Below are 22,479 nucleotides of genomic sequence, written 5' to 3' on the forward strand. Positions count from 1 at the left end.
TACTTGTATAGATAAATTAATGGAAATTATGCCTTGCCTCCTCTGGTCACACTAAAATCACAAAAGTCTATAAAAGCAGCGTGCAACCAGAAAAATTTCTTTTAATTGAAAATTTCTTGGCGAGCTGTGGTGTGTTTGAAAGAATTCCGTAAAATGTGTACTCTAATGCAAGGCCATGTGGTCTTACATTTGAAAAGAAAGAAAAGCTAAAATATCAATCTCATGCAACTGCAATGAATGGATTAAAAGTAAGTGAACATTAAAATGCATGAATTTAATAGTTACTTGATGATTGTTCTTTTTCTGAAGAGTCGAGTGCCAAGTCGCAAGATTTGGCATTCTTTTCCTGTAGAAAGAATAAGAACGGCCAACTGATAAACTAAATTTAACAACTGAATTGCTTTAAAATGCAATTGTGGGAAGCAAATAACTAAGTTCTCATTTTTTTTTGTTCTAGAATGTGAAAAAACACGTGGCGAGCGGTGAAAAGAGAGGGACAGCCGGCATTGCACGCGATGGTATGTAGTCTTCTCTTTCTAACATACATTCATGAATGAGACTTCTTTGCATTCATAATTGAGAAGTGTTTTTCTGATGATAAGTTCAATCTGAACAAAGTGCTGTTGATTTACAACTTAAAATTAAACCAAAAGGATTCTGATAAAATCATAAATGTATAAGTTTTGAAAACAGAAAATGAGTATACATTAACCCTAGTTTTTCGTTTTTATTTTTAGCTCTGTGAAAAAGAAGCCGCCATTTTTTGAAGCATTTTGGAAAAATGTGATCGAGGTGAGATAAATATGACTTAATTGTTTTAAAAAAGATTGTACCTGATGATAAGTTTAATCTGAACAAAGTGCTGTTGATTCACAACTTAAAATTAAACCAAAAGGATTCTGAAATCAATTAATTAGTATTTTCTATGAATGAAAATGAAATTGCAGACCTAACCTAAGATTTCGTTTCTTTCAGAATAATGTGACAATTTTGTGAATCTTTCTTTGACGGCAATTCATTTTTTTCGAGGTAATTTAAACTTAAATTACTATATAACACTAAAATCAGTTTAATTGATGATAAGTAATTACCGTTTGATATCCGTGATATTAAACCCCAAGGCTGCTATTTAATAGTAACTGATTCGATATTCAAGTAGTATACATTTATTTTATTGGAACATATCACTAATCAAAATGTATATTTACAGATTACATCCATCAGATACATGGAAAATAATAAAATGGATCAGTCGTGACATAAGGTAAGAAAACTTGTTTATTTTGTTTGTATGTTTTTTTTTTATTGATGAAAGTAATTACCGTACGACTTTTGTGATTAAATTTAAATGGCTGCAAATTTTGCAACTGAAATTCAATATAAATAAAAATTGTAATTAGTACTTTTTGATTTGCTAACTCTGGTTTTATCTTCTTTTGCAGATTCGAAAGGATACGTCATGCTAAAACAAGCTGAATTCATTTGTTGGAAGCGCAATTAAGGTAAGATTTAAATGAAATTTGGTAATATGCTGCACAAGTTTAAATGATGAATACCTTTATCTATTAACTTTCGTTCTACTGAGTGGTAAATGCGGATATATTTTTCTGATTCATAAAAACCAAGCAGCATTTTGTATATAAAAACCCATTAGAAGTCATTATTAACAATAACTTTTTTTTACAGACCTGTGCCACTTTCTGTTTATCGAGGGACTCTTACGGTCAAGATCGTCCTAAGATGGTAGGTGTTCTTCAAAGTTTCGCACTCATTGTTTATATGATGTTACTTCTAGTATAGTTCATTAGAAACACACATGTTACAAACTTTTCGAAGCTGATATAGCATTTCATTTTCATTAATTCAATGGTTTTTGATCATATTATTGACAATGAATAATTTTTTGCATTTTAGATGTGACCCAGATGCTTAATCCAGATCATTTGATGAGATACTTAATACTTAAGGTAAGCAGATATAGATATTGCTTAGATACGAATTTCTTTGATAAGCGTTTCATATGATGAAATTTTCCTATCTCAGGATTCCCTCTTCTGAGTAGAACCCTAAAACAACCGTGCTGTTCACTTTCCCTGTCTGAAATAAACGCTTTACAAATGAAATTGAATGTTATATGCTTTAAATATGTAGCAGCTAACCAAACCAATTTCTCTAAAATTACAGATACATCTTAAATCTAAAAAACTGGACTTCAGAAGAACTATAAAGGTAAATTACCATTATTTTTTTGTAGTTATTTATTTAGAATGATGATATTTTCCGTCCGTGGAACTTATACAAAGTAAAATCATGCTGACATTTTATGTCTTCTTTCCCCAACTGATTATTAACTTCAAATTTACGCTTGATGGCACTTAAATATCAGGATGCTAATTGTTATTTTATTTCTGTTGCAGGTTTCGTTTTAAAATATCGATTAAACTGATTGATGAATCAAAACTTCTCGAATGAAAAGGTAATTAAATAAAAATTGTAATTCTGTGTTCGAAATGATGACAATACAGTCCGTGGTTTTACACTGAGACAAAGCCATGCTGTTTGATAAGTCATTTTTCCCCAACTGATACATTTCAAATTTGGAATATTTTTAACATTTATATTCATATTTCTAATTTCAATATTTCTTATTGCAGACTTCTTCACGCACAAAGGCAAATGATCCATTGATTTGGTAGTAACTTACGTCTTTTTGAAAAGGTATATAAAACTAAATTTCACATTAACATTTATTTAAAATGAGGAAAAAAAAGTCCGATATTTTTACTGAGCAAATCCATGCTGTATAAGAGATTTCCCCAACTGATAAAATTATTCATATATCAGACGGAGCGAACCATATTTTTGAATAAAGACTAATTTGTTTTTATTTTATCTTACAGGTTTATCTACAACCAATAACTATCTACAACAATAACAAACGGAATATATTTTTCTATAATAAAAATGCAAATAAATGACTACTGAATTCAAGTACTAAAACTAAAATGTATATTTCTATATGGGGGTTGCATAAATGTATGAGTACGATTTCAAATAGATTTTTGCTCAATTTCATAAAGTTTTATCCACTGATTTAGTACAACTAAGAGCGCCATCTGTTATCCGTAATATTTCATTCTATGAAGCGACATCTGGCGTACTAATGCGGAAGCTTTAGGAAGTTTAGTACGAAGTGGCAGCACCGTTGTGCTTCACTGCAAATGCTGCCTGCTGCGAAACATTCAGTTTGAATGTTTGGTCGTTACATTTTGATATTTATTTATCTGTACACAGATATTAACATAAAGAGAGCATTCCAAATTGTAAGATGATTTTCCGAACTCACTATTCTCGGCACTTGCGCCGCCTTGCAATTTTCCCATTCCCACTAGCCTTCCCCGGTGTCTCCCATATTTCATTGCATTTTTAAGGGCGGCAAACATCAATTTATCATGCTGTAGTGCTGTCCACATAAGCGGAAGTCGCCTGCCCCGCCAGCCGTGTGAGCAACAACAACAACGTGAGCAGCAAAAGGAAACTCCCCCACTTTATGGAGTTCGTAGGGAGGGGGTGGCGGGGTCACAACTATTTTCAACATTGTGCACACATTTCATTCATTGAGTGCATGTCGAGCACGAGCATATTTACAACGAGTTGCAGCGAGAACGATGTGTGCCTGGCACTTTATGCGCTTTTATGCGATTTTATGGGGCATTTTAAATGACAGTTAGTTGGTTTTTTATTAAGTTGATAATTATCTCGGGGGAACGAGGGTTGTGCCATCAAAACGCAATGAATTCAATTGAATACTTCCCACTTCCCCATCATGACCGCGCTATTTACAACTTCACTTGAGACTTTAGTGGAGCCGACAAGATTTTCAACGAGTTGTTTTGTATGCACTGCTACAAGAGTTTGCATTTAGACAAAAATCAACTTATGGAACGCAATATAGTTTGTATTAAACTTCAAGGAATGTGATGATGACTTTTTATTTTGATTTTTTTTATTTTCTTGGTCTAGCAAGTATGGCAACGTTTTTTTCAGTGTTCCTGGTGGCTTGCTGAAAGCTGGCAGAAAGTACTGGGTGGCATCGACGGACGCGCCAAGTCGTCGAACTTTTTGCACTCGATATGTGTCGACAAGGACATCGCTGCGCTTTTTCGCTCCCGAAACTGATAAAGATAAGGCCAAGGAGCTCCGCATCGAGTGGCTCCTGCAGGAAACTTTGCCTTTCTGCCTGTCTTCGTTCTGGGCTCTGTCTTCTGTCATCGGATCTCTGGCCCTGGTTTTTGCGGTTAACTGGGGAGCAGCCGGCGAGCAGCTCAAGTTGGCCGGCATTTCTGTGACAATTTATTTTCTGTGCTTTGGCATTCGCTTTTCAACAAATCGAAAACTATTAAATTGGGCTGAACGCCAGCAAACGAACGGCAAAGAGCCAGATGGACAAACAAAGCCAAAAGAAATGAGGGAGATGCATTTATTTCCGGAAGATATTGAAAATCGTATGCCCTATTGATGTCCTATTAGCTTGGAAAGATTTCTCTACGAGCCTTGATAAGTTTATGGTTTCTAATAATTTAACGAGCGCTGATATCTTGTTTCAATGTACATCTCATATAGCTTTCAGAAATATATGTAAGCCTTATGTTATAAAGTAATTTCCTGCAATCTATATAAATTTCCTCACGTTTCATTAAACTGACTTAAAAGACCATTGGGGAAACTGGGTTGCTCACGTAATATAACTCTCTGAAAGGGGAATCCCTTTGAAGATTCCACTCGCAGGACTCGAGCGCTCACTTTCCCCATCCCGTGTCCTGCGAAGAGTATTCAAAGGCAAACTTTGACCGCTTTTTGCCAGGACCTACACTGGCAGAGATTTCTCTTTGTTGACAGGCACGCGACTTTTCCCCGCTTCGGCACATTTGATTTGGCTGCGACTTTTCACCTCGGAACGGAGCAACTGCGACGACATCAAGTTAATTGGATGGCAAAATGGGGGTGTGGACACTCGGGGTGAGGAGAGAGGCGGTGTAGTTCACAGGACCAAAGAACGAATCTCGGTGGCCGGATGACAAGTGTGGCCAAGGCAACGGATCCGGATCCCGATTACAATCTAAGCCAGAGGAAAGCCCACAACACACATGGCATTCAGGCGATTCGAGGCAAGCAAACAGACATTAACACGTGAGCGCGGTTATCTGCAGGATCTGCACTAAATCTCAGAGTCTCAAATCTCTGAATACCCGAGTGTGTTTGCCACTTGGCACCTACTCAAAACAAATACCCTACCAATGCGATGGGCTTCTGCCCAACCAGGCCTTTCCAGTGACACTAAACTAATTAAAAGTTTGCCAGACTCCGGGTTTCGGGTTGGCCAGTCCATATGGCCTCGACTACGGCTTATTGGCATAAATTACGCATTGAAATCACGTAAGTGTCGGGGGCAAAATTTAATCAGAGAATGCGGCGGCTAAGCAAGAATTAAATTTAGCAACATAACCGAATCAAAAAAGGGACCTTTGCGCACACGGACATAGAACACGGAACACGGACACGAACAATTTCCCCCTGTGAACGCAGCGGCAAAAAAATTTGCACACAAACTACGTGACTTCAATTCCTCAGTGAGGCTGTAAAAAAAAAAGTGTATAAAATCCGGCGGGTGTGTATCTATGTGGTTACCTCTCAATGGCTTTTGTTCGGCTCCGTGTACAACTTTTAATCCTTTGCACTTTTGTCAATGTCAGAGACGAGATAGACTCAGATTTAGATGCTGCCCAATGACAAAGGATATAAAAAATAGGGACAAGTGGTTCTGTCTGCGCTCCACGAAGCTGCAATACCCTTTTATCTAAAAAATTTCGAGGGACTTGAAACCATTTTAGGTGCTGCATGAAAGTAGGGTGTGAAAAGTATCTTTACATTTTTTCTTGGATTTATTCCACATAGAAGATATATTATAACAGATTTTCAAAGCCTTAAGCAGTACATCGAATTTAAGTGAAGGAATGGAATTTCGTTTGCGATTCGGATATACGAAATACTTTCTGAAATAATCACTTTAAACCAATTTAATTTGTTACAAGGCCGTTAGAGATGCTAAACCATAATACCCTTGCTGAAAGTGACAGGACGAAAAAAAAAGGTCGAAATAAACGGAGAATTGCGCTCTGTTTGGGAAATAGTTTTTCACCACAATGACATTTCTGTTTTCCGCACACGGATGGATTTTCTGGGCAATGGAAGATGGCCAATAAAATTAATTGATTTTAAGGTTGCCTTTTTTTGTAACGGCTGCCAATGCTACTACAGCTGTTTTAACTTTTTTGTTGGTGATTTTGATTTCTGCTCCTGTGACAGTTGACCGCATTTGATTGGCGTCGGTGGATGCAGCTGAAGCAGCGAGGATCCTTTGGCTTTAAGGTAACCTGGGCATTTCTAATTTAATTAGTTTTCGAATGTGGAGCACCTGCAAGTGGCGCCCTTTTATTACAATTACAAGTGAAGCCCCTAAATTGCGAATAACTAAGGTAAATGCACATTTGGATAGGCTTTGAAATCAGAACGATTTCGCTTTTAAATTTCCAAATAAATTTCAATAAATGGCAAAGTAAATAAAATATGCCGTTTAATTGGCGTATCGAAATTCGGATTAATTTTTTACCTTTTGCCTTCCTCTCCATTGAGCACTTGGCCAAAAGGGAAAAGAGGAAACCAGCAATTGTAAGCGTAAACGTGAACGTAAACGCTTTTGAACAGCACTCCCTTTGCATCTGGCATTGATTTCCGTTTTCCATTTTTAATTAACAGGCATTTAAATGCAATGAAGTGAAATGCGAGTCTCTCAATGTGTATAAATATTTCTGGCTGGCCCTTTGTTGAATTATTTTTATGGCTTGCCATAGTGTAGATGGCATTTCATGGCTGATTTAACCCGGCTGCCTAACAGTTTCGTCTGGGGATATGGATCGGATCCACTACGCCCAGCCGCTTTTCCGATTCCGATTCCGGCTCCTGTTATTGCTGTTGTTATTCATTCGTTCGCATTTCTCTCTCTCTGTCTCCCTTTTTCTTTCTTTTTTTTACCACTCGCATGTCAGTGGCGTAAATGAAAACGCAAACGGGGCGTATGATTAATGTGGTTTACATATGAAAACGAGAACTTCGTCGTCCCACAACTCCATTCCACCAATGCAGCGCCTCTGCTGCTGTCTCTTCCTGTGCCGGGCTTCTTTGGCGCTGTGCTGTAGTTGTTGTTCGCAGTGCTTATTCAATAATTTATTGCTGGCAGCCTCAGCCACTTACAATGTCAGAAAAATATGCGCGAAATATGCATAAAAGTATTACATGCAGGCTTTTGTCAGCTGGGCGATATGTCACACTCCCACCTCTCAGTATAAATATATATGTACATATATGTGCCCATCCTTATCGCTGAAAGGGAAAGCTTAAGCTTTAATAAATCACAAAATATGGGATTATCAATTAATGGGCTGCCGAGCATTTCACAGGGCCTTCAAAGTTGATAAGCAATTAAATTTAATGAGACTGTAAATGGCAGGGTGAAGAGGTGTTGGGGTGGCGTGGTGCCTGGTGGACAGCGCACTTGAACCGATACAATATGAGTAAATGTGAGCCGAAATTAATTATTAAATTTGTGGAGACTTCAAAGGGTTTTCCTTTGTACAATCTCAGTTCGAATCTGGCCTAAAAGCGCTTCAGGGTAAGGACTCAAGAAACGACTGCTACTAATTATCTGTTGCTTTAATATGAAAACTTTGGTGTGTCTAATTAATTAATAAGGAAATGGAAGCATTTAGACTGTTACCATTTACATTCTGTAGTTAAAGTAATGCAACTTTCTTAATTTCCTAATAATTTAATTTAAATTTGAAACTGGCTAAAAGAGTACCAGGTATCTGCAAGTCCTAACATTGATGTTAGCTGGTATTGAACACTCATGCTTTATGATTTCAAACAAGATAAAGTTCAAATGATTAGATCATTCCACACAACAATTATAAAAAGATTATATACAGATTCATTTAAATTCAGTGGCACATAGAACGATGAAAATAATGTTACTGGTGCTCCTTTGCAGTTGCCTCATGTGGCAAGTAGTAGTAGTTTCCGTTCTAAATTTTGTTTACATCTTTATAAAGCAAAGATTTTAGTATGTCAAATAGTTCTGATTTGAAAATTAAATTTAAATTTGCACATTTGAAAGGGTTAACGGTCCTTTTCGCAGTGTACGTTCATAAATAAACAATTTATTATCAATAGTGGGGCACAATGCCGCATGACTGATGTGATTGTGGGCTGAACTTGAACCGATGGCGATAAATCTGCAGTTCCGTTCTGATCCGGACCACTTACTCGTATATTCGGAACGCTACCCGATGATAGTTCGAAATGAGCAGCCAAAAGATTGGGATCGTGGGCAGTGGACTGATCGGCAGGGCGTGGGCGATGCTCTTTGCAGCAGCTGGCTATCGTGTCCAACTGTATGACATCCTGGAGAGCCAGTTGGCCACTGCGCTGCAGGAGCTGGACAAGGATTTGCATCGGCTGGAGGAGCAGAGCGCGTTGCGTGGCAATATACGGGCCTCGGAACAGTTTGCCCTGATCGGGGTCACCACTCGACTAGAGGAACTCACCAGGGAGGCGGTGCACATACAGGAGTGTGTTCCCGAAGTTTTGCATCTGAAGAAGAGTCTGTACTCGCAGTTGGATGAGCTGCTCGAGGAGCAGACAGTGGTGGCCAGTTCCACGAGCACCTTTATGCCATCGCTGTACAGCGAGGGTCTGCAAAAGAGACAACAGGTGGGTCAAGTTCAATTCTTACCCTGGATTTAGTTAAGTGCTTCATATTTAAACAGATGCTAGTGGCTCATCCACTGAACCCGCCGTATTTTATACCCCTGGTAGAGATTGTCCCAGCTCCCTGGACATCCCCGAGTGCGGTGGAGCGAACCCGTGACCTAATGCTCAGCCTGGGCCAACGTCCGGTAACTTTAAAAAGAGAGATTCAGGGCTTCGCCACCAATCGGATTCAGTATGCCATTCTGAACGAGGTGTGGCGCCTGGTGGGCTCCGGTATCCTCAGCGTGGCCGATGTGGATCGAGTTCTCAGCCAGGGCTTGGGATTGCGATATGCCCTGCTAGGATCCCTGGAGACAGCCCATCTGAATGCGCCTGGTGGTGTGGCTGACTACTTCCAGCGTTTTGGTGGGGAAATCTCTGCGGTGAGTGCCACCTATGGAGAGACCCCGAATACCCAGGAGGATCGGGAAACGCTGGCCGAGATTGCACGGCAGTGTGAGCAGCTGGTGTCACTGGAAAAACTCGACGAGAGGCGGGCCGTTCGTGATGAATTCCTCATCCAACTGGCCAAACTGAAGAAGCAGTTTGAATAGGATATTAATTGCTGCGTTTGTGATGTTCGCTGAATAAACTGCGAGCCAACTTAATGGCCCGGCGTAGTCTTACTCTGCTCCTTGGCTCGCTTCTCCAGCTCCTGTTTCGTGCATTAATGAAATTAATTTTTGCGGCAACCGGAAACGCTCTTCCAGGCGAAGCATTCAAGTACAACGTGTCACATTTCCGCTTCGGTATTCTCGCCCTCGACGCTTTTCTTAGTTTTCCCATTACAATTTTCCCCATTTCGGCACTTGGCCTGATGAATGCTGGCGGCCCTAACTCATTTTTCATTCGGGCGCTGGAGAATTTTCCTCGAACTGAGAGCTGCTTAAGTGAAAAATCTTTATTTGAGCGCCGGATTTGTTGTTGGCAGCACTTTTGCAATTGCTTTAAATACGGGGATTTAGAGGTCTTTTGTCTAAGTGCAAATACTAGTAAAAGATTAGGACGGGCGATAAGATTTTCATTTTAATACATTTCTTATTTGCCAAAATCAAAAAAAAGTACCCGAAGATCTGCTTTAAATTAATTAATAATAATAATTTGTGGATAGCCAATGAATATAAATGAATATATTCATTTTTAAAAACTCTTTATCTGATTGCACTTAACGGCCAGAAACCATCTTAATTAAAATGTTGCGTCTGGGCCGTATTTCAATGCCAAGTATTTAAAAGAGTGGCCATGGCCATATAACAATTAAAGTCGCATAATTTGCAGACAGACGCGTACAGTGGGGCCTATGGGTGCTTCGTTTTTGGGTTCAGTATCCTGTAGAGGATCCTGAATCGTCTGCGGCCCTGAAATTGTTGGCGGCGGCTAAAAACTGCAATGTCATTGTTGCGAGACAGCGGGCGGTGGACAAAAAGCATGTGGCTAGTAATTCATTACCCAGACCATCGACCATCGGAATTTTATAGAGCGGAGGTGCAGGATGTGAAGGTGTGGGAAGGTGTGGGAAGGATGGCAGGACAATTGCACATGGCGCTGGCTAGCCAATGCCATTTAATGTGCAAACAAAAGGCGTTGACAAAAAATTGCAATCGTTACGAAAAAAAGATGACAAAAGGCAAAAAGAGTTGGCCAACGTTATGAGGTGGAGCTATGTATTTGTAAAGTGCAGACTGTGCACAATGGCGATGTGGGGGGTGCTGCTAAAAGTTAAAATAACGAACGATAATTAATGGAATGACAACATAAAGCAGGCAACAATTTCAATGCCCTCTTTGCTTTACTTTGGCTTACTACTCCATTACTCCTTTTTTTCTGGCTCGATCCAGGCGTTAGGACCTCGTGTTTATTGAACCCTGCGGATGGGTGGGCGTTTGCAAAATGGCGCTAAAGCGGAAACGGAAGGAAGCCATGTGTCGGGGTAAAGCGGAAGTGCATTGTTTTATGCCCAATTTCATTTGTGTGTTTTTCGATGAGGACGAGAAATAAAAGAGTGCAATCGGAGAGAGAGGCAGATGGATGCATGTAATTAAAGCCGGCGCAATCAAAGTAATTAATTTCAAGTGAGCTTGAGATGGGGTAACATTGGCAGGAAAAACCACTGAGGGAGACTAGAAAAGCATTTGAATTTGTACCAATCAGTTTACGCCACCGTCAAGTTCAAAGGGATTTGCTCGACCACTAATTAAATTCCGGATAACAAAGAAAAACTCGGATTTCTTTGTCGCCACAGCATCATTAATTATATCCACGATGCTTACCACGTTTCCTCACCTTACAAACACACCACCGAAATGTGGAAAAAAAGTAGAGGAAAACAACACGTAGACAAAGAGATAACAATTTTTCAATCACAACGACATTTGTTCTTGTTAGCTCAGTTGTTAACAATCGATTTGACGTGTTCCTTCGGACCTTCGGGCCAAATAGGACCAGCAGAAGTAGCAACAAATAAGGGGTCATGTTTTATGGCCTAGCCCCTGGCCACGCCCCCGCAGCCAGCGAATCCCAGATAGGGCCTTGTCGAATAATAAATCATTCCATAAAACATTTACGCCTCGAAGCGCACAAAGTTGATTCAAACCGAAGCGAGTCGATCCCATTCGATTCGATTCGATTTGATTCATTACATTCAAAGTATGTAAGGATGATAAATAAATAAGCAGGTTGTGAGGCGAATGAAGATGTCAAAGCCTGCGATGCGGGTGAGAACTGAAAGAAGGTATCCCCAAATCAATGGCTAACCTCTTTCAATTTATCATTGTAGGGGCCAAAAGACAAAAGAATCCGTGAGTTCCATTTCACTTGACTATTTCATTTGTACGCCCCGAAAATCAAACAAAACAAACATTCGCAAGCAATGGCAAACCATGGCAAACCATGGCAAACAATTGCCCGAAGCTTCAACTGTCTTCGAGGCAATTTCCCATTTTCTTGGCATCGCTCTCCCGCCGACATTTATCTTGATCGACCTCAGTGGCACTTTTTGCACCGCAGCAAATTCAATTTGCTTTATTGATAACCCACAATGGACACACAATAAATGCCGCGATAGCTCAAAGAACAGCGAAATAATATTGCTCTTACCGAAATAAAAAAAAAACCTAATCTATATATAAATAATTTCAAACAGACATAAGATTAAAGGACATCACGAAGTGGTCGTTATTTTTGCAGTTGTCTAAAATCTCCAAAGAAGTCTGCCAAACGTCTTCCTTTCGGAAAATCTTTCTCGCCTTGTTTGTGGCATTTGTTGTGGCCAGCCAATAAATCAGAGCATTTGAAATAATTTATGTTCTTCGTTTGGAATTTTCATTTATCCGTATTGGTTATTACTTTGGGACTCTAAGCGTGGAGGCCAAGAATTCGACTTCATTATGACAAATTTGTGTGCTCAAGAAAATGAATGTCCTTGGCCCGAGCTTGGTTGCATTATTAAATCGCTTTAAAGGAGTGCATGCTGCATGCCCTTATCCTTGCCAAACAGTCACGTCCGAGTCCTTGGCGAAAGAACCTTCGTCGTGGATGCCCGTCAGCGTTTTTGTAGCCCTTCGCTTTTTTGTGTCTGGAACGGCGGTCAAAACCGCAGACGCTTCGGAGGCGGACGATGGGCAAATTGTTTGGCCAACACAAAGTTTATTTAATTTCTCACAGAATGGAGATCTACGTGCCCCTTTTTCGACTTTGTTGATTAAAACAAATTGCGCCCTGTCTCAACTGCGCCGGCAAACGTCAGATGGTCATGAAAATGGTGGGACGATGTTTGGCTATGGGCGGGGAATTGTTAAAACAGATAGCATTTCAGGGGTTCCAGGACCCTTGCATATCAGCGGAGTATTTGATCCTGTCTGGACTGCAAAGCTGTTGGTGAAGTGCTTTCCATATTTGGTTCAGTCGGAGATTACAGTTCTTGACAATAATGCTACAAAAAACTCCTTTTTAGTTTGGCAAGCACAACTGTACCCCAAAGCGCCTCTCTCGGCGCTTCTCAATGTGCCAAGTCTTATCTAATTAGTCTCGTTCTGTATTTGAGTTTGTTTTCGCAATCACATTTCGTATTTGCTTTTCGCTATTTTTTGCCAACTCAAATTTGCTGGCAATTGTCATAACTCTAATGCAATTAACCCTTGCCCATCCAGCGAAGGGCTTATCAGATAAAGCCAAGCAAGCAGGGCAAAAACAGAAAACAGGACACGAAAGGGGGGAGCTGAGTAAATACAGCCATAGAGTAAACCTAAATATTTAATTAGGATTATAACGAAGCGAGCTTATCGCGGATGGCGGCCGCATCGCAACTGAAAGTGATGAGCAGCGATGAGGAGCAGCGATGAGGGAGGCGATGAATGTCAAAGACTGTGTCCTGCGGGCAAGGGCTTCCTGCTCGCCAGGATAACAGGAAGTGCATAAGTGTGTGGGGATACAGCGACTATGTGCGTCTGGCGTTTCACTTTTCGTTGACTTAATTTAATTAATTTCCTAGCCCAAAGGGTCCATCCTGTCAGCCTGTCTGTCTATCTCACACTCGTCCTGGCCCTTTTTTTTTTTTTATTTGTATTTGTCGTTACGTATACGCCGCGTTGCATGCGAATAAAGCACAGCCCACCCACTTGATGCATATATAGGCACATATGCCTATCGATACACGATACCCGGGCCGGCAGGACTCGAGGGCCACAAGGATGTGTGTGTAATATGCTGTAAATAATGAAAATTCAATTTTTGTTGCTTCTTTTTACCCTCACCTGGAATGTGTACTATGGGCGGCATAATGGGTTCATCATCGTTGTGGCGTAAAGATGATTATGACCGGGCACGTCGGTACCCTCCACACCTTGTCAGGGGTCATCCACCGCCGAAGATGGATGGGGGCATTAAGTTAATAAAGTGTTAAGCCTTTGTTAGTGCCAGAACCAAAGTCGGAAAAATTCAATTTAATTTGGCGTGGATAGGGGGGGCTGTAAGGTGAGCTGACTCGTAGAGGGTATTCCGCATTCTTTGTGAACTGATTTTTGGGGCTCTCCGCTTTCTGGCTTCTTGATTGCATTACATTCTCAGCCCTCGACTCGACTCCACTCGTTTCGTATCGTTTTGTCTGCGTGGCGCATTCCATTTGGCCTTTTTCGTTGACTTTGCCTCCTGGAGATTTAATTTCGTTCGTCGTGCATTTTTTCAGCTCCTTTTCTTTCTACCCCACGCAGAAATAATCAAGTAATGAAACTTCACCGACCGAAACTTAAGGAAATTCGTATACGAGTCCGGGTATTACCATTACTTTTTTGGGGGCTAGGGAACGACCGAAAACATGTTGCTGTTTCCACTGATGGCTCAGAAATTATGCAGAACACAACAAGTTTTCATCAATATTAATGTCGGGACGAAATGTGATTAAAATCGAGAGACAATCTACGCAAAATCGAATGGCAGTGCCGACGACTCGGTTGGCGCTGGCTTCCGAGAATCGGAGACCGGGATGGCTAACCACTTCTCTCAGCTGCCGGAGCGGCAATCAAATTAAACTTGAAGTGATTTTCAATTGGAAATTCTCGTAACGGCTCCCAGGCACACCGCAACACACTTAAGTGTATTCAAATTAAACTGACGCAGACCGAGCCAACAATGCGACTCCGATGGCAAAAGTTACTAACGGAGATGGGTGCGTGAGTCTGCAAATATAGGGATTACCTAAACCAATATGATATATTCTTAGAACCTAAAGAATCATAATCTACTAGTTCAGAAAATTATATGACATTCTGTGGTCAAGAAAAGATAGAAAAGCTATCCATAAGAACAAATGGACTTGATAGTAATTTCAGTATCAGTATGTAAATGTAGCATGATCAGATTGATGATGATATTTTGAAGATATATCTGCGTGAGTCTCGTGATAGTTTCTACCAAACACAACGTGATTTTCTCACGACACCTGCGCTGGCCGAGAAAGTGGGATCCATCTTTCCATTACGACTACCCTTGGCAGCCAGCCCCCCAAAAGCCATCAAATAGTCGACTCTGCCTCCGCCTGTTTTACTGGACATTTTGCCTTGTAATGCGATTGTTGTTTGGTGCCATTGTTGGCATTCTTGTGATGGCTGTTGTTGCTATCTGCTTGTCTATCTGCGTGTTTAGTTGTAGACCGAATGCTTGGGGATTGGCGCTGTGGAGGGGCTGTCAACGAGCAGCCATGGCGTCAGCAATTGCTGATCTGCCACCCACTAGCCAAAGGCTGCCCACCATCCACCACCCACTTGGCCACCCATCCTGCCGTGCTGAGCTGAGCTTTCGTCCTGTCTGCGGTCGTCGCTTTTTGGCAACGTTTAGCGCGTGTGCAGGACGCGCGGTTTTTGAGCTGCCGCCTGCCGTTGATTAGATTGTCTGATACTTTAATAGGATTGTAAAAGCATGAGCCACCCACGAATGCACCCAACAAAAAACCATTGGCGTTTGAGTTCGGCTTTGGGTGCTTTGGGTGTGCTAAAGTGCTCAGCCGCCGACACACTTAAAAACAAAAGCGAACGAGTTGAAGGTGAAAAGCCCCACAAAAGTGGAGCAACTAGTATGGGATTTGCGTGGGAAAAGGCTTTTGAAATGGGAATTTTAATGGATTAGGATTAGACGTTCGCTTCTGCTGACTAAAACTCTCGATTAAGTTTGAGATCTATAAGATCTACATTCATAATTATAAGTATATGCCTCTTAATCACGAATATATACATACGTATATGTTTTTTATACTAAACTATTAAACTACTTAAGTTAAAAGCATATTTAATGTTGCACTAATAGTTGTCATAATCAGTTCCCACATACTACACACTCACATCTGTTAATTAACCAAATAAAGCTAATTAACTGGCCCAAATGTCCGTTTTCGGTGACTCGAATATTTCATAGGTTCCTGCCAATCCCGAAACTCATTTAATTTTCAAATCTCCCAACTAATTATTCAATTGCACAAAAGTCATGGCGAACTTTCGCAAAATGAGCAAAATCTGTAAGCGGCTTAAGTGCCTGGCCGGATACGCAGGTATCAACCGATTGAGTGCGACCCAAATGTATGGTTGGGTTTTAGCCAGCAAATAAACAGTTAAGAGCTTATAAATTACATACACAATTCTCTATTGGGGAGTGCCGTGCAACATGACAGACTTCAGTCTCCAGAACCCCAATGGGGAGCCGGGCGAAATCTGTATTAAAATCGCATTATGCCCGCCTCACTTGACAGAGGGATGGCCAAGTGGGCGGAGTGGGTGGTTGGGTGGTTGGGTGGTTGGGTTTGGAAAACTGCAGCTGCAGGAAAGTTGAGCTCCGAGGAGAAAGAAAATTTGCCAAATGTACTGGCAGGACAGCATTGGCCGGGCAAGTTTATAAACCGAACCGAACCGAAGGACTGAAGTGGGCAAAACTGTGGGTGCCTCGATGTTCGCCCTTCGTTTGGCTGCGAGCATTAACCTCAGAATGCATTTGCAGCTGAAAAACTTCAAAAGGGAGCAAGGAGGAGAGCGTCGAAAGGGGGGGGGGGGGGGGAAGTGGCAGAGGGAAGTGCAGCCTGCACTCCTGCCGGGAAAAATGAAAAGTTCTCCCTTGGCCAGAACAGCAATTGTGGTTTCTAATTGTTTGGGGTATTTTGCACTAACAATTGACCGCAACTATGCGTTGTAATTTTGAACTTTTTTTCTGTCTGTTTCATCCTATGCGAGTCCTGTTTTATTTTCGGTAAATTGAGAAGCTACAAAATCGATAAATACAACACAAGAAGCGCAATTCGCCATTAACAAATTTCACTAATACCTTAATGGGGCTACTAAAGTTTGGCTAATTATGCCAGTTATTCATATTAACCTATTGTTCGCATTGCAATATATTTTCATGATGTGGTTTGCATGGAAATTTGATTCCCCCATTGTAAAGTGAAAGGTTTGTTAGAATATTGAATTTGCAATGAATGAGAAATATATGTTCTCGTTTTACTTGGCTGCCGAACTTTGCTGATAAGTACAATATATATAGTATACTCTATAATGGAATCCAAAGTCTGAGCGCTAAAGACCCCTAAAATAAAAAATTCCCATGTTTTACTGATAAGTTCATCATCAAGTGGGGAATCACTTAAGCACATATAAAATCGCATATAAATACGCTTGGCAATCCAGCAACTGAGCTCAGTTGATTTCAAATATGAAAAGTCTTCAGTTTTCTCTGTTTCTAGTCATATATATGACTTTATTGGGAGTTTTCCTGGGCGAGGCAAGAGTTTGGATGCCACCACCGCCACCCGGACGCAATCCTTTCGATATGAGGCCATCTCCATTTAATCCTAGTAAGGGTTAACTAGTGAATAAAACTATTATAATTTAAACCAAATAAAACTATAACTGTTACTGTATCAAAACTCTAACCATAATTGAATTTCATAACATCTAGAGTATTGTGAATCCTTTTTTGTGAGTCCTAGACAAGCACAATTTAAAGGACCCACTGTCAGTCGACGAGGGCTTCTCGTAAGCCTACCCATCCACGTCCTTTTCTCCTTCGCGGCTCGCTGGAGTGACAAAGAAGATATATTAAAGTGGTTTTTAATCATTTTCCGCTGTTTTTTTAGTCCGACTATGTGTGTGCGAGTGTGTGTGCATGGAAAATGAATTAAAGGACGCCTTTCAGGACATAAGCCCTGTGCGAAGCGTCGGCGAGAGTTTATTAAAAAAAAGAGACGAACGAGCGCCTAAAATAAATTTATATATGTATGGCAAAAAAGTATGATAAATGCGTTGTCTAGCTGATAAAGCCGTTTTGTTTGCCCACCCAGTCTCGGCTAATGCAGATTTATGATTTTAATAACAGGTTGCACACATGAGCTCACATTTTCGTCATCTAAGCCTCAAAGTGTTGAGCATATTAGAAAATTGTTTTTTCCTTTTTTCCTTGAATTTAAACTTTATTTATTTAAAGCTTTTGGCTTGTGTGAATTTTTATTTCCTGCGACATTGTGTAATTATACATATGCTTATTTTACGGACCTGCGGCTTGCAGTTATTAGCCGAACGGCAGCAGGTAACATTCTCCTCGTAAACATCATCGTCACAGCAAACTGCAATCTCGATTTGCCAACTTTGCAGACTCTTGCCGCAGCAACAAACATTTTCAATTTCCCAGCGACGCCAGGTGTGCGCCGCTGTGGGCGCAAAATTCAGGGGGCGGCGGCAGGTGGAAGAGGTGGTGTGTGTGTGTGTGTTCAAAGCTCGGGAGCAGCGCCGCGAGCATTCCAAACCGAAACAAGGTGATGTGGCCAGGATGACGACGGTGCTGGAAATGTGGCTCACAGTTACCGCTGATGAGGAAATTGTTTCGAAAATCACCGGGAAAGTGCAATACGCTTGGAAATCAGGGCTGTGGGTGCTAAGAGGTTTTTGGACTCAGGAACTTAGAGGCTGCTTGAGCCTAAAGCTTACCCATTTGTAGTACTTAGTAAAATGCATACTAATAATACCCCTTTATTTTGTGGCATCAAAAAACATATATATAAAAGCATATAAAATTCAAAGGAAACTTTAATAAACAAATAAAAACGTGGTAAAATGTGCTTGTTTGTCAAACTTCAAACTTTTCAATCAGCCCTCGTTTAAGCGCGACTAGCATTAAGCTCATTTGGGGAAGTGGAAGCAGGAACACACCTGCCCAGGTAATGCAAATTTGCTGTTACTGCCACGCAGCACGATCGCTGTCATCTTGCACAGCCACATCATCATCATCATCATCATCAAGGTTGTCGGGTAGAGGAGAAGGATAAGAAGGAGCGTCGATGTAGCCGTCGAGGAATCGATGCCATTTGGACCATCAGAGGGGCTTTTCGAGGCGCTGCAAGGTGTCCAAAGGCAGAGTTTGCAGTATGCCCAGGTAGCTCAGGAAGTCCTTGTACTCGAACACCTGGTCAGGTGAATCGGGTTTCGGTTCGTGGTACGGTGCCAAATCGTGACAGATGAACTGACGTGGTGGCACCGATGTCACGTCAAAGATCTCATAAATCTCCCGGTACCACCTCGCTCCGTCGTCCATGTCTACCGCTATCTGGTCTAAGCTAATGAGGAGGTGAGGGACTTAATTGGAGGTAGCGACAGATTTATGCACTTGGAAAAGTGCATTTCAGGAATGTTATAAAACCTCCACTTGTCCTTCTCTATTAGCGCTTTTCCCACCGGCAGCTTGATGATGCGGTCCACACGTGTGTCCCACTCGTCCAGCGATTCCATCTTCTGATGCAATTCACCGGACTATTAGGTAACTTACAAAATTGTTAATGCCCAGGTTGAATGCGAGCTACCTTTCTGCCAAGGACAACTGAAATATGCGGAAATATTCAAGTCAACAGGCGACAAGAACACAATGCGATCCAGTTGAATAGGGATGTCTCACGCAATTTGCATTCACTGCATATACATCCATGTAATACCGTTGATAATTTAGAACACAGCCTGTCTAATCAGTAGATCCTTCGAATTTCCTCATGTCTTGGGGCTTTCACTTTTGTGAATCCTTCGAGCGGCCAATTAGAAACACAATACTCCCCAAATTATGCGATACACCGCGACAAATTCAATTTGCCACACCCGCCCCATTTGCTATCCTGCTCTCTCACACGCAGCGAGACACGTGACCAGCGCGCCAGCAGTGCGAGCGGGACAGAGATGGCGAATGGGAGACACGTTGGAAGTTGTGCTGAAAAATCCCAGGAGAAATTAGTTTGATTTATGTTGAGTTTCCGGTGCAAATAAATTGCCAAGTTTAGAGAGAACTTTGGACGCACTGCAGACGCATAATTGATTATGCGAGTGGCGTACATCCAATTGGTGGGCGGGGATGGCGCAGGGGGCGTGGCGCCAGGAGGGAGCGCTGGTGGTTGGGCAGGACGAAGGTCGACAGGAGAGCGGTGATGACTGTACATTGTTAATGGTGAGTGGGCGAGGGGCTTATTGCTAAACACAAGCAACTCGTCAATTCGACACCCAATTATTTGGGATTTTTCTCGCGGTTGTCTTACAAAAGAACAAAATTTGTTAAAGAAAAAAACTTATTTATTATTTCGACAGTGCATTAAAAAAGAATATAAGAGAAACTAAATGTGTTTATATGTATTAAATATTACGTTTAATGTTTAGTTATTTATCATAATTCTTAAAATCAACGGCTTTTAAGAAAATATTTTCCTAAACAAAAATTCTAGAAAGCCCATTTGTGAAAATTGCTGTGACTTTCAAACTATATATACATAGTACTATATACATATATTTTTAGACGACCATCCCTTTTCCACCTCAGTTATATAAAAACCTCGTTGACCCACACAACATCGGCAACTATAAATTTGTTATTCATTGAAACATCTGTTAAAAAGAAAAGCAGAATGAGTAAATCATCCATGTTTCTTTATCACCCTCTCTCTCCGCCATTCACTTTTATTGTTACCTGTTTGTTTAATAAACTTTTGTGCGATGCATTCGGAGCGCAACTTAAGTACTTAAACATTTTTTTTTATCGCCGGACTTTGTCAGTTCAAATTGTTGCCCGTTTGCAAAGCGGAGTGAGAGAGATAAAAACAATGCGAGCGAAAGAGAGGGACATATGGGGCGGAAAGTTTGTCGCAAGCAAAGTTTTTGTGCGCAAATTGCAGTTTACTCGCTGCTTACTGCAACATCATAACTGCGGGCTACAGAGGCGATGGCATTATGTGGGCGTGGCCGAATGCAAAACTCCCCAGCCGATTCGAGGGTTTATTGCACTTGACTTGGGTCGGCCCGATGAAATGATTTCGAACACTGAGGATTGAGAATTTCGCAGAGCACAAGGCAAAAACTTTTATTTGAGGTCGAGGAATATTTGTATTTATAATATTTTTTGCACTGCTAAGTAACAGCTGTGAACCTCATTGATTTTATACATCATATAATGGCTAAAGTTGGAGAACGATTTATATTTCTTTCAGTGTAATAACTATGCGCCGTTGGCTTTGTGCACTGCAAAGTTTGCTTTGACACTTTGACATTGACAATGATGTATGTGCTCGCTTTGTTTGGGTGTGTGAGTGTTAGTCTGGGGGGCGTGTTCTTGGGTGGGCGGGTGCGACTAAGCTCTGTCATTAAATATCGATTTGTTGGCCATGCTCCGCCATTTAATAGCTCCAACTTAAAGTCAAAGATTTCATCTGAGCTCGGAGAACTCCACATTGATTACTGACTTACAGAAATGCGGCGGAGCATATTGTTCAAGTTGTATTTACTGCACTTGAATTGGATGCCTTTCCAATAGCTTTTTGTAGCACACTTTTCCGCAGTTTTATTAGTGCGAAATTTATGAGGGCACTGAAAACGAAAATTGCCAACGAATTTCATTCATTTGTCATGCCCTTTTATGGCCAACCGATGAAATGTTCGAGAACAGTAACAGCCATAAACAATTTCCAGCGTTTTTCAGCTGTTTACAAACAGCAAAGAAATGGTTTGTGGGCTAAAATGATTTTGTTGTTTGCCTCGTTTGAATTGAGCCATTTTACCGGCTGTGATTTGGCTAAAAGTTCAATGTACATAAATGTGAATAGTGTGGATGGGGCTAATTTCCGATTTGCACTCACTTCCTCTCGCGGGAAATGCAATCATAATCTCGACTAAATTATTCAGGGCTCCTCGAATGTTTACTAAATTCGTGAATATGGCCCATGAACGCATTTCGGCGGAGTTGGGGCACTCACTTTGCTGCTTACCAGCGGCAATTTTAATTGTTTTATTTTAACATTTAAAACCAATTTATATTTATGAAATTTCGTAAATTGGCAATGTCATAAAACGCACACACTCACGCAGACTTCCAGGCACTTGTGCCCTCAGGTCGTATTCGCAACATTTCCCATTTAGCGTGACATGCTTTCCCTTCTCCATTTCCCATTTTCCGCTCACCCATTCCAAAAGCCCCGGCATTTCGCATTTCGCATTTCCCAGTTGCCATTTGTGGCCCGCTGCCCTGTTATGTGGTAATTAAAATGACTCTTGGCCCATCTCCGACGCGTTTTTGGACAGCTTTTTACTGCCACTCAGCCGATGCGTCGTATATGCGTAATGTCTGGCTAAATTATTAATTTACTATGGCCCCGAACGAGTGTTGTTAATTAATTTGTATGCAAATGCCGGAAAATCGAGACTGGGTGGTGCTTGAGCCGGAACGAGTGGCTGATCCGCTTCAATGAATCGCTTCAAATGCTGACCAGCAAATCCCATTACCATTGAGTGGATGACGATGGTTGTGGTTTATTAATTGATACGAAATAATTATGGTTAGGTAGGTGAGAAGTTGGTCTGAAATGATCTGCGGATGGTTTTTATCTATTTGTTTGTCTCGCGACTTCATTGTGGACGGCAGTCCACTTAGTGACGAAGGGCACCAGTTAAATGTCTCTGCTGGTGACTCACGTTTTCATCTCTTGTAGGTTTATTACAATCCCAAACCTTCGAAGCTAATATTTTCAACATCCTGAATGCAAGGTGCACACTAAGCTGTACTGCGGTTAGTCTGTACGCTTTTACCTTTGCTGGATTGTTTGCACTGCGGCAACGGGGC

At 41.2% G+C, this 22,479-nt stretch overlaps 3 protein-coding genes, 2 long non-coding RNA genes and 11 other non-coding genes across 18 annotated transcripts; 15 read left to right on the top strand and 1 right to left on the bottom strand.

Annotated features, from left to right (window-relative positions):
- Nucleotides 1–98: 98 nt before the first annotated feature.
- On the top strand, nt 99–2,996 carry Uhg5 (U snoRNA host gene 5). 2 transcript variants are annotated; one of them, NR_033157.2, is made up of 12 exons: nt 99–248; nt 458–518; nt 738–792; nt 976–1,029; nt 1,211–1,264; nt 1,443–1,502; nt 1,687–1,743; nt 1,915–1,967; nt 2,185–2,229; nt 2,418–2,476; nt 2,655–2,718; nt 2,901–2,996. It is a non-coding gene; the product is annotated as a U snoRNA host gene 5 (long non-coding RNA). The 2 variants fall into 2 exon arrangements; NR_033158.2 differs by lacking the exon at nt 976–1,029.
- snoRNA:Me18S-C1366 lies at nt 280–379 on the top strand. The gene has a single exon (NR_003794.1). It is a non-coding gene; the product is annotated as a snoRNA:Me18S-C1366 (small nucleolar RNA).
- On the top strand, nt 586–665 carry snoRNA:Me28S-C3227a. Its single transcript, NR_003795.1, has one exon. It is a non-coding gene; the product is annotated as a snoRNA:Me28S-C3227a (small nucleolar RNA).
- On the top strand, nt 828–907 carry snoRNA:Me28S-C3227b. Its single transcript, NR_003796.1, has one exon. It is a non-coding gene; the product is annotated as a snoRNA:Me28S-C3227b (small nucleolar RNA).
- Nucleotides 1,068–1,147, top strand: snoRNA:Me28S-U1848. The gene has a single exon (NR_003797.1). It is a non-coding gene; the product is annotated as a snoRNA:Me28S-U1848 (small nucleolar RNA).
- snoRNA:Me18S-G1952 lies at nt 1,300–1,375 on the top strand. Its single transcript, NR_003798.1, has one exon. It is a non-coding gene; the product is annotated as a snoRNA:Me18S-G1952 (small nucleolar RNA).
- On the top strand, nt 1,540–1,615 carry snoRNA:Me18S-A1061. The gene has a single exon (NR_003799.1). It is a non-coding gene; the product is annotated as a snoRNA:Me18S-A1061 (small nucleolar RNA).
- Nucleotides 1,774–1,844, top strand: snoRNA:Me28S-A992. Its single transcript, NR_003800.1, has one exon. It is a non-coding gene; the product is annotated as a snoRNA:Me28S-A992 (small nucleolar RNA).
- snoRNA:Me28S-G2703a lies at nt 2,015–2,105 on the top strand. Its single transcript, NR_003801.1, has one exon. It is a non-coding gene; the product is annotated as a snoRNA:Me28S-G2703a (small nucleolar RNA).
- snoRNA:Me28S-G2703b lies at nt 2,262–2,348 on the top strand. Its single transcript, NR_003802.1, has one exon. It is a non-coding gene; the product is annotated as a snoRNA:Me28S-G2703b (small nucleolar RNA).
- Nucleotides 2,505–2,589, top strand: snoRNA:Me28S-G2703c. The gene has a single exon (NR_003803.1). It is a non-coding gene; the product is annotated as a snoRNA:Me28S-G2703c (small nucleolar RNA).
- On the top strand, nt 2,751–2,828 carry snoRNA:Or-CD4. The gene has a single exon (NR_003804.1). It is a non-coding gene; the product is annotated as a snoRNA:Or-CD4 (small nucleolar RNA).
- Nucleotides 2,997–8,407: 5,411 nt separating the features above from the next.
- Had2 (beta Hydroxy acid dehydrogenase 2) lies at nt 8,408–9,521 on the top strand. Its single transcript, NM_137130.3, has 2 exons — nt 8,408–8,829; nt 8,886–9,521. The coding sequence occupies exons 1-2, from the start codon at nt 8,419–8,421 to the stop codon at nt 9,420–9,422; spliced, it is 948 nt and encodes a 315-aa protein (NP_610974.1). The 5' UTR covers nt 8,408–8,418; the 3' UTR covers nt 9,423–9,521.
- A 7,514-nt stretch (nt 9,522–17,035) lies between these two features.
- Mtkl (Mtk-like) lies at nt 17,036–17,433 on the top strand. Of its 2 annotated transcripts, none has more exons than NM_001299494.1 (1): nt 17,036–17,433. In NM_001299494.1, exon 1 carries the CDS (start codon nt 17,056–17,058, stop codon nt 17,206–17,208), a length of 153 nt encoding a protein of 50 aa, NP_001286423.1. In that variant the 5' UTR covers nt 17,036–17,055; the 3' UTR covers nt 17,209–17,433. The 2 variants fall into 2 exon arrangements, with proteins under 2 accessions (NP_001286423.1, NP_001246322.1); NM_001259393.2 differs by having other exon boundaries at nt 17,036–17,273.
- A 425-nt stretch (nt 17,434–17,858) lies between these two features.
- Nucleotides 17,859–18,260, top strand: lncRNA:CR42715 (long non-coding RNA:CR42715). Its single transcript, NR_133119.1, has 2 exons — nt 17,859–17,928; nt 17,994–18,260. It is a non-coding gene; the product is annotated as a long non-coding RNA:CR42715 (long non-coding RNA).
- Nucleotides 18,261–18,711: 451 nt separating this feature from the next.
- On the bottom strand, nt 18,712–19,124 carry CG12862 (uncharacterized protein; the record flags this gene model as incomplete). Its single annotated transcript, NM_137131.1, has 2 exons — nt 18,712–18,952; nt 19,042–19,124. The coding sequence occupies 2 exons, from the start codon at nt 19,122–19,124 to the stop codon at nt 18,712–18,714; spliced, it is 324 nt and encodes a 107-aa protein (NP_610975.1).
- Between the last annotated feature and the right edge of the window lie 3,355 nt (nt 19,125–22,479).

Source organism: Drosophila melanogaster, chromosome 2R (assembly GCF_000001215.4).
Source record: "Drosophila melanogaster chromosome 2R".
Taxonomy (NCBI): domain Eukaryota; kingdom Metazoa; phylum Arthropoda; class Insecta; order Diptera; family Drosophilidae; genus Drosophila; species Drosophila melanogaster.

Coding starts and splice junctions, on each gene's coding strand:
- Mtkl (NM_001299494.1), top strand. CDS start 17,056: ATGAAAAGTCTTCAGTTTTCTCTGTTTCTAGTCATATATATGACTTTA.
- Had2 (NM_137130.3), top strand. CDS start 8,419: ATGAGCAGCCAAAAGATTGGGATCGTGGGCAGTGGACTGATCGGCAGG. Junction 8,830..8,885: donor GTCTGCAAAAGAGACAACAG/GTGGGTCAAGTT, acceptor ATATTTAAACAG/ATGCTAGTGGCTCATCCACT.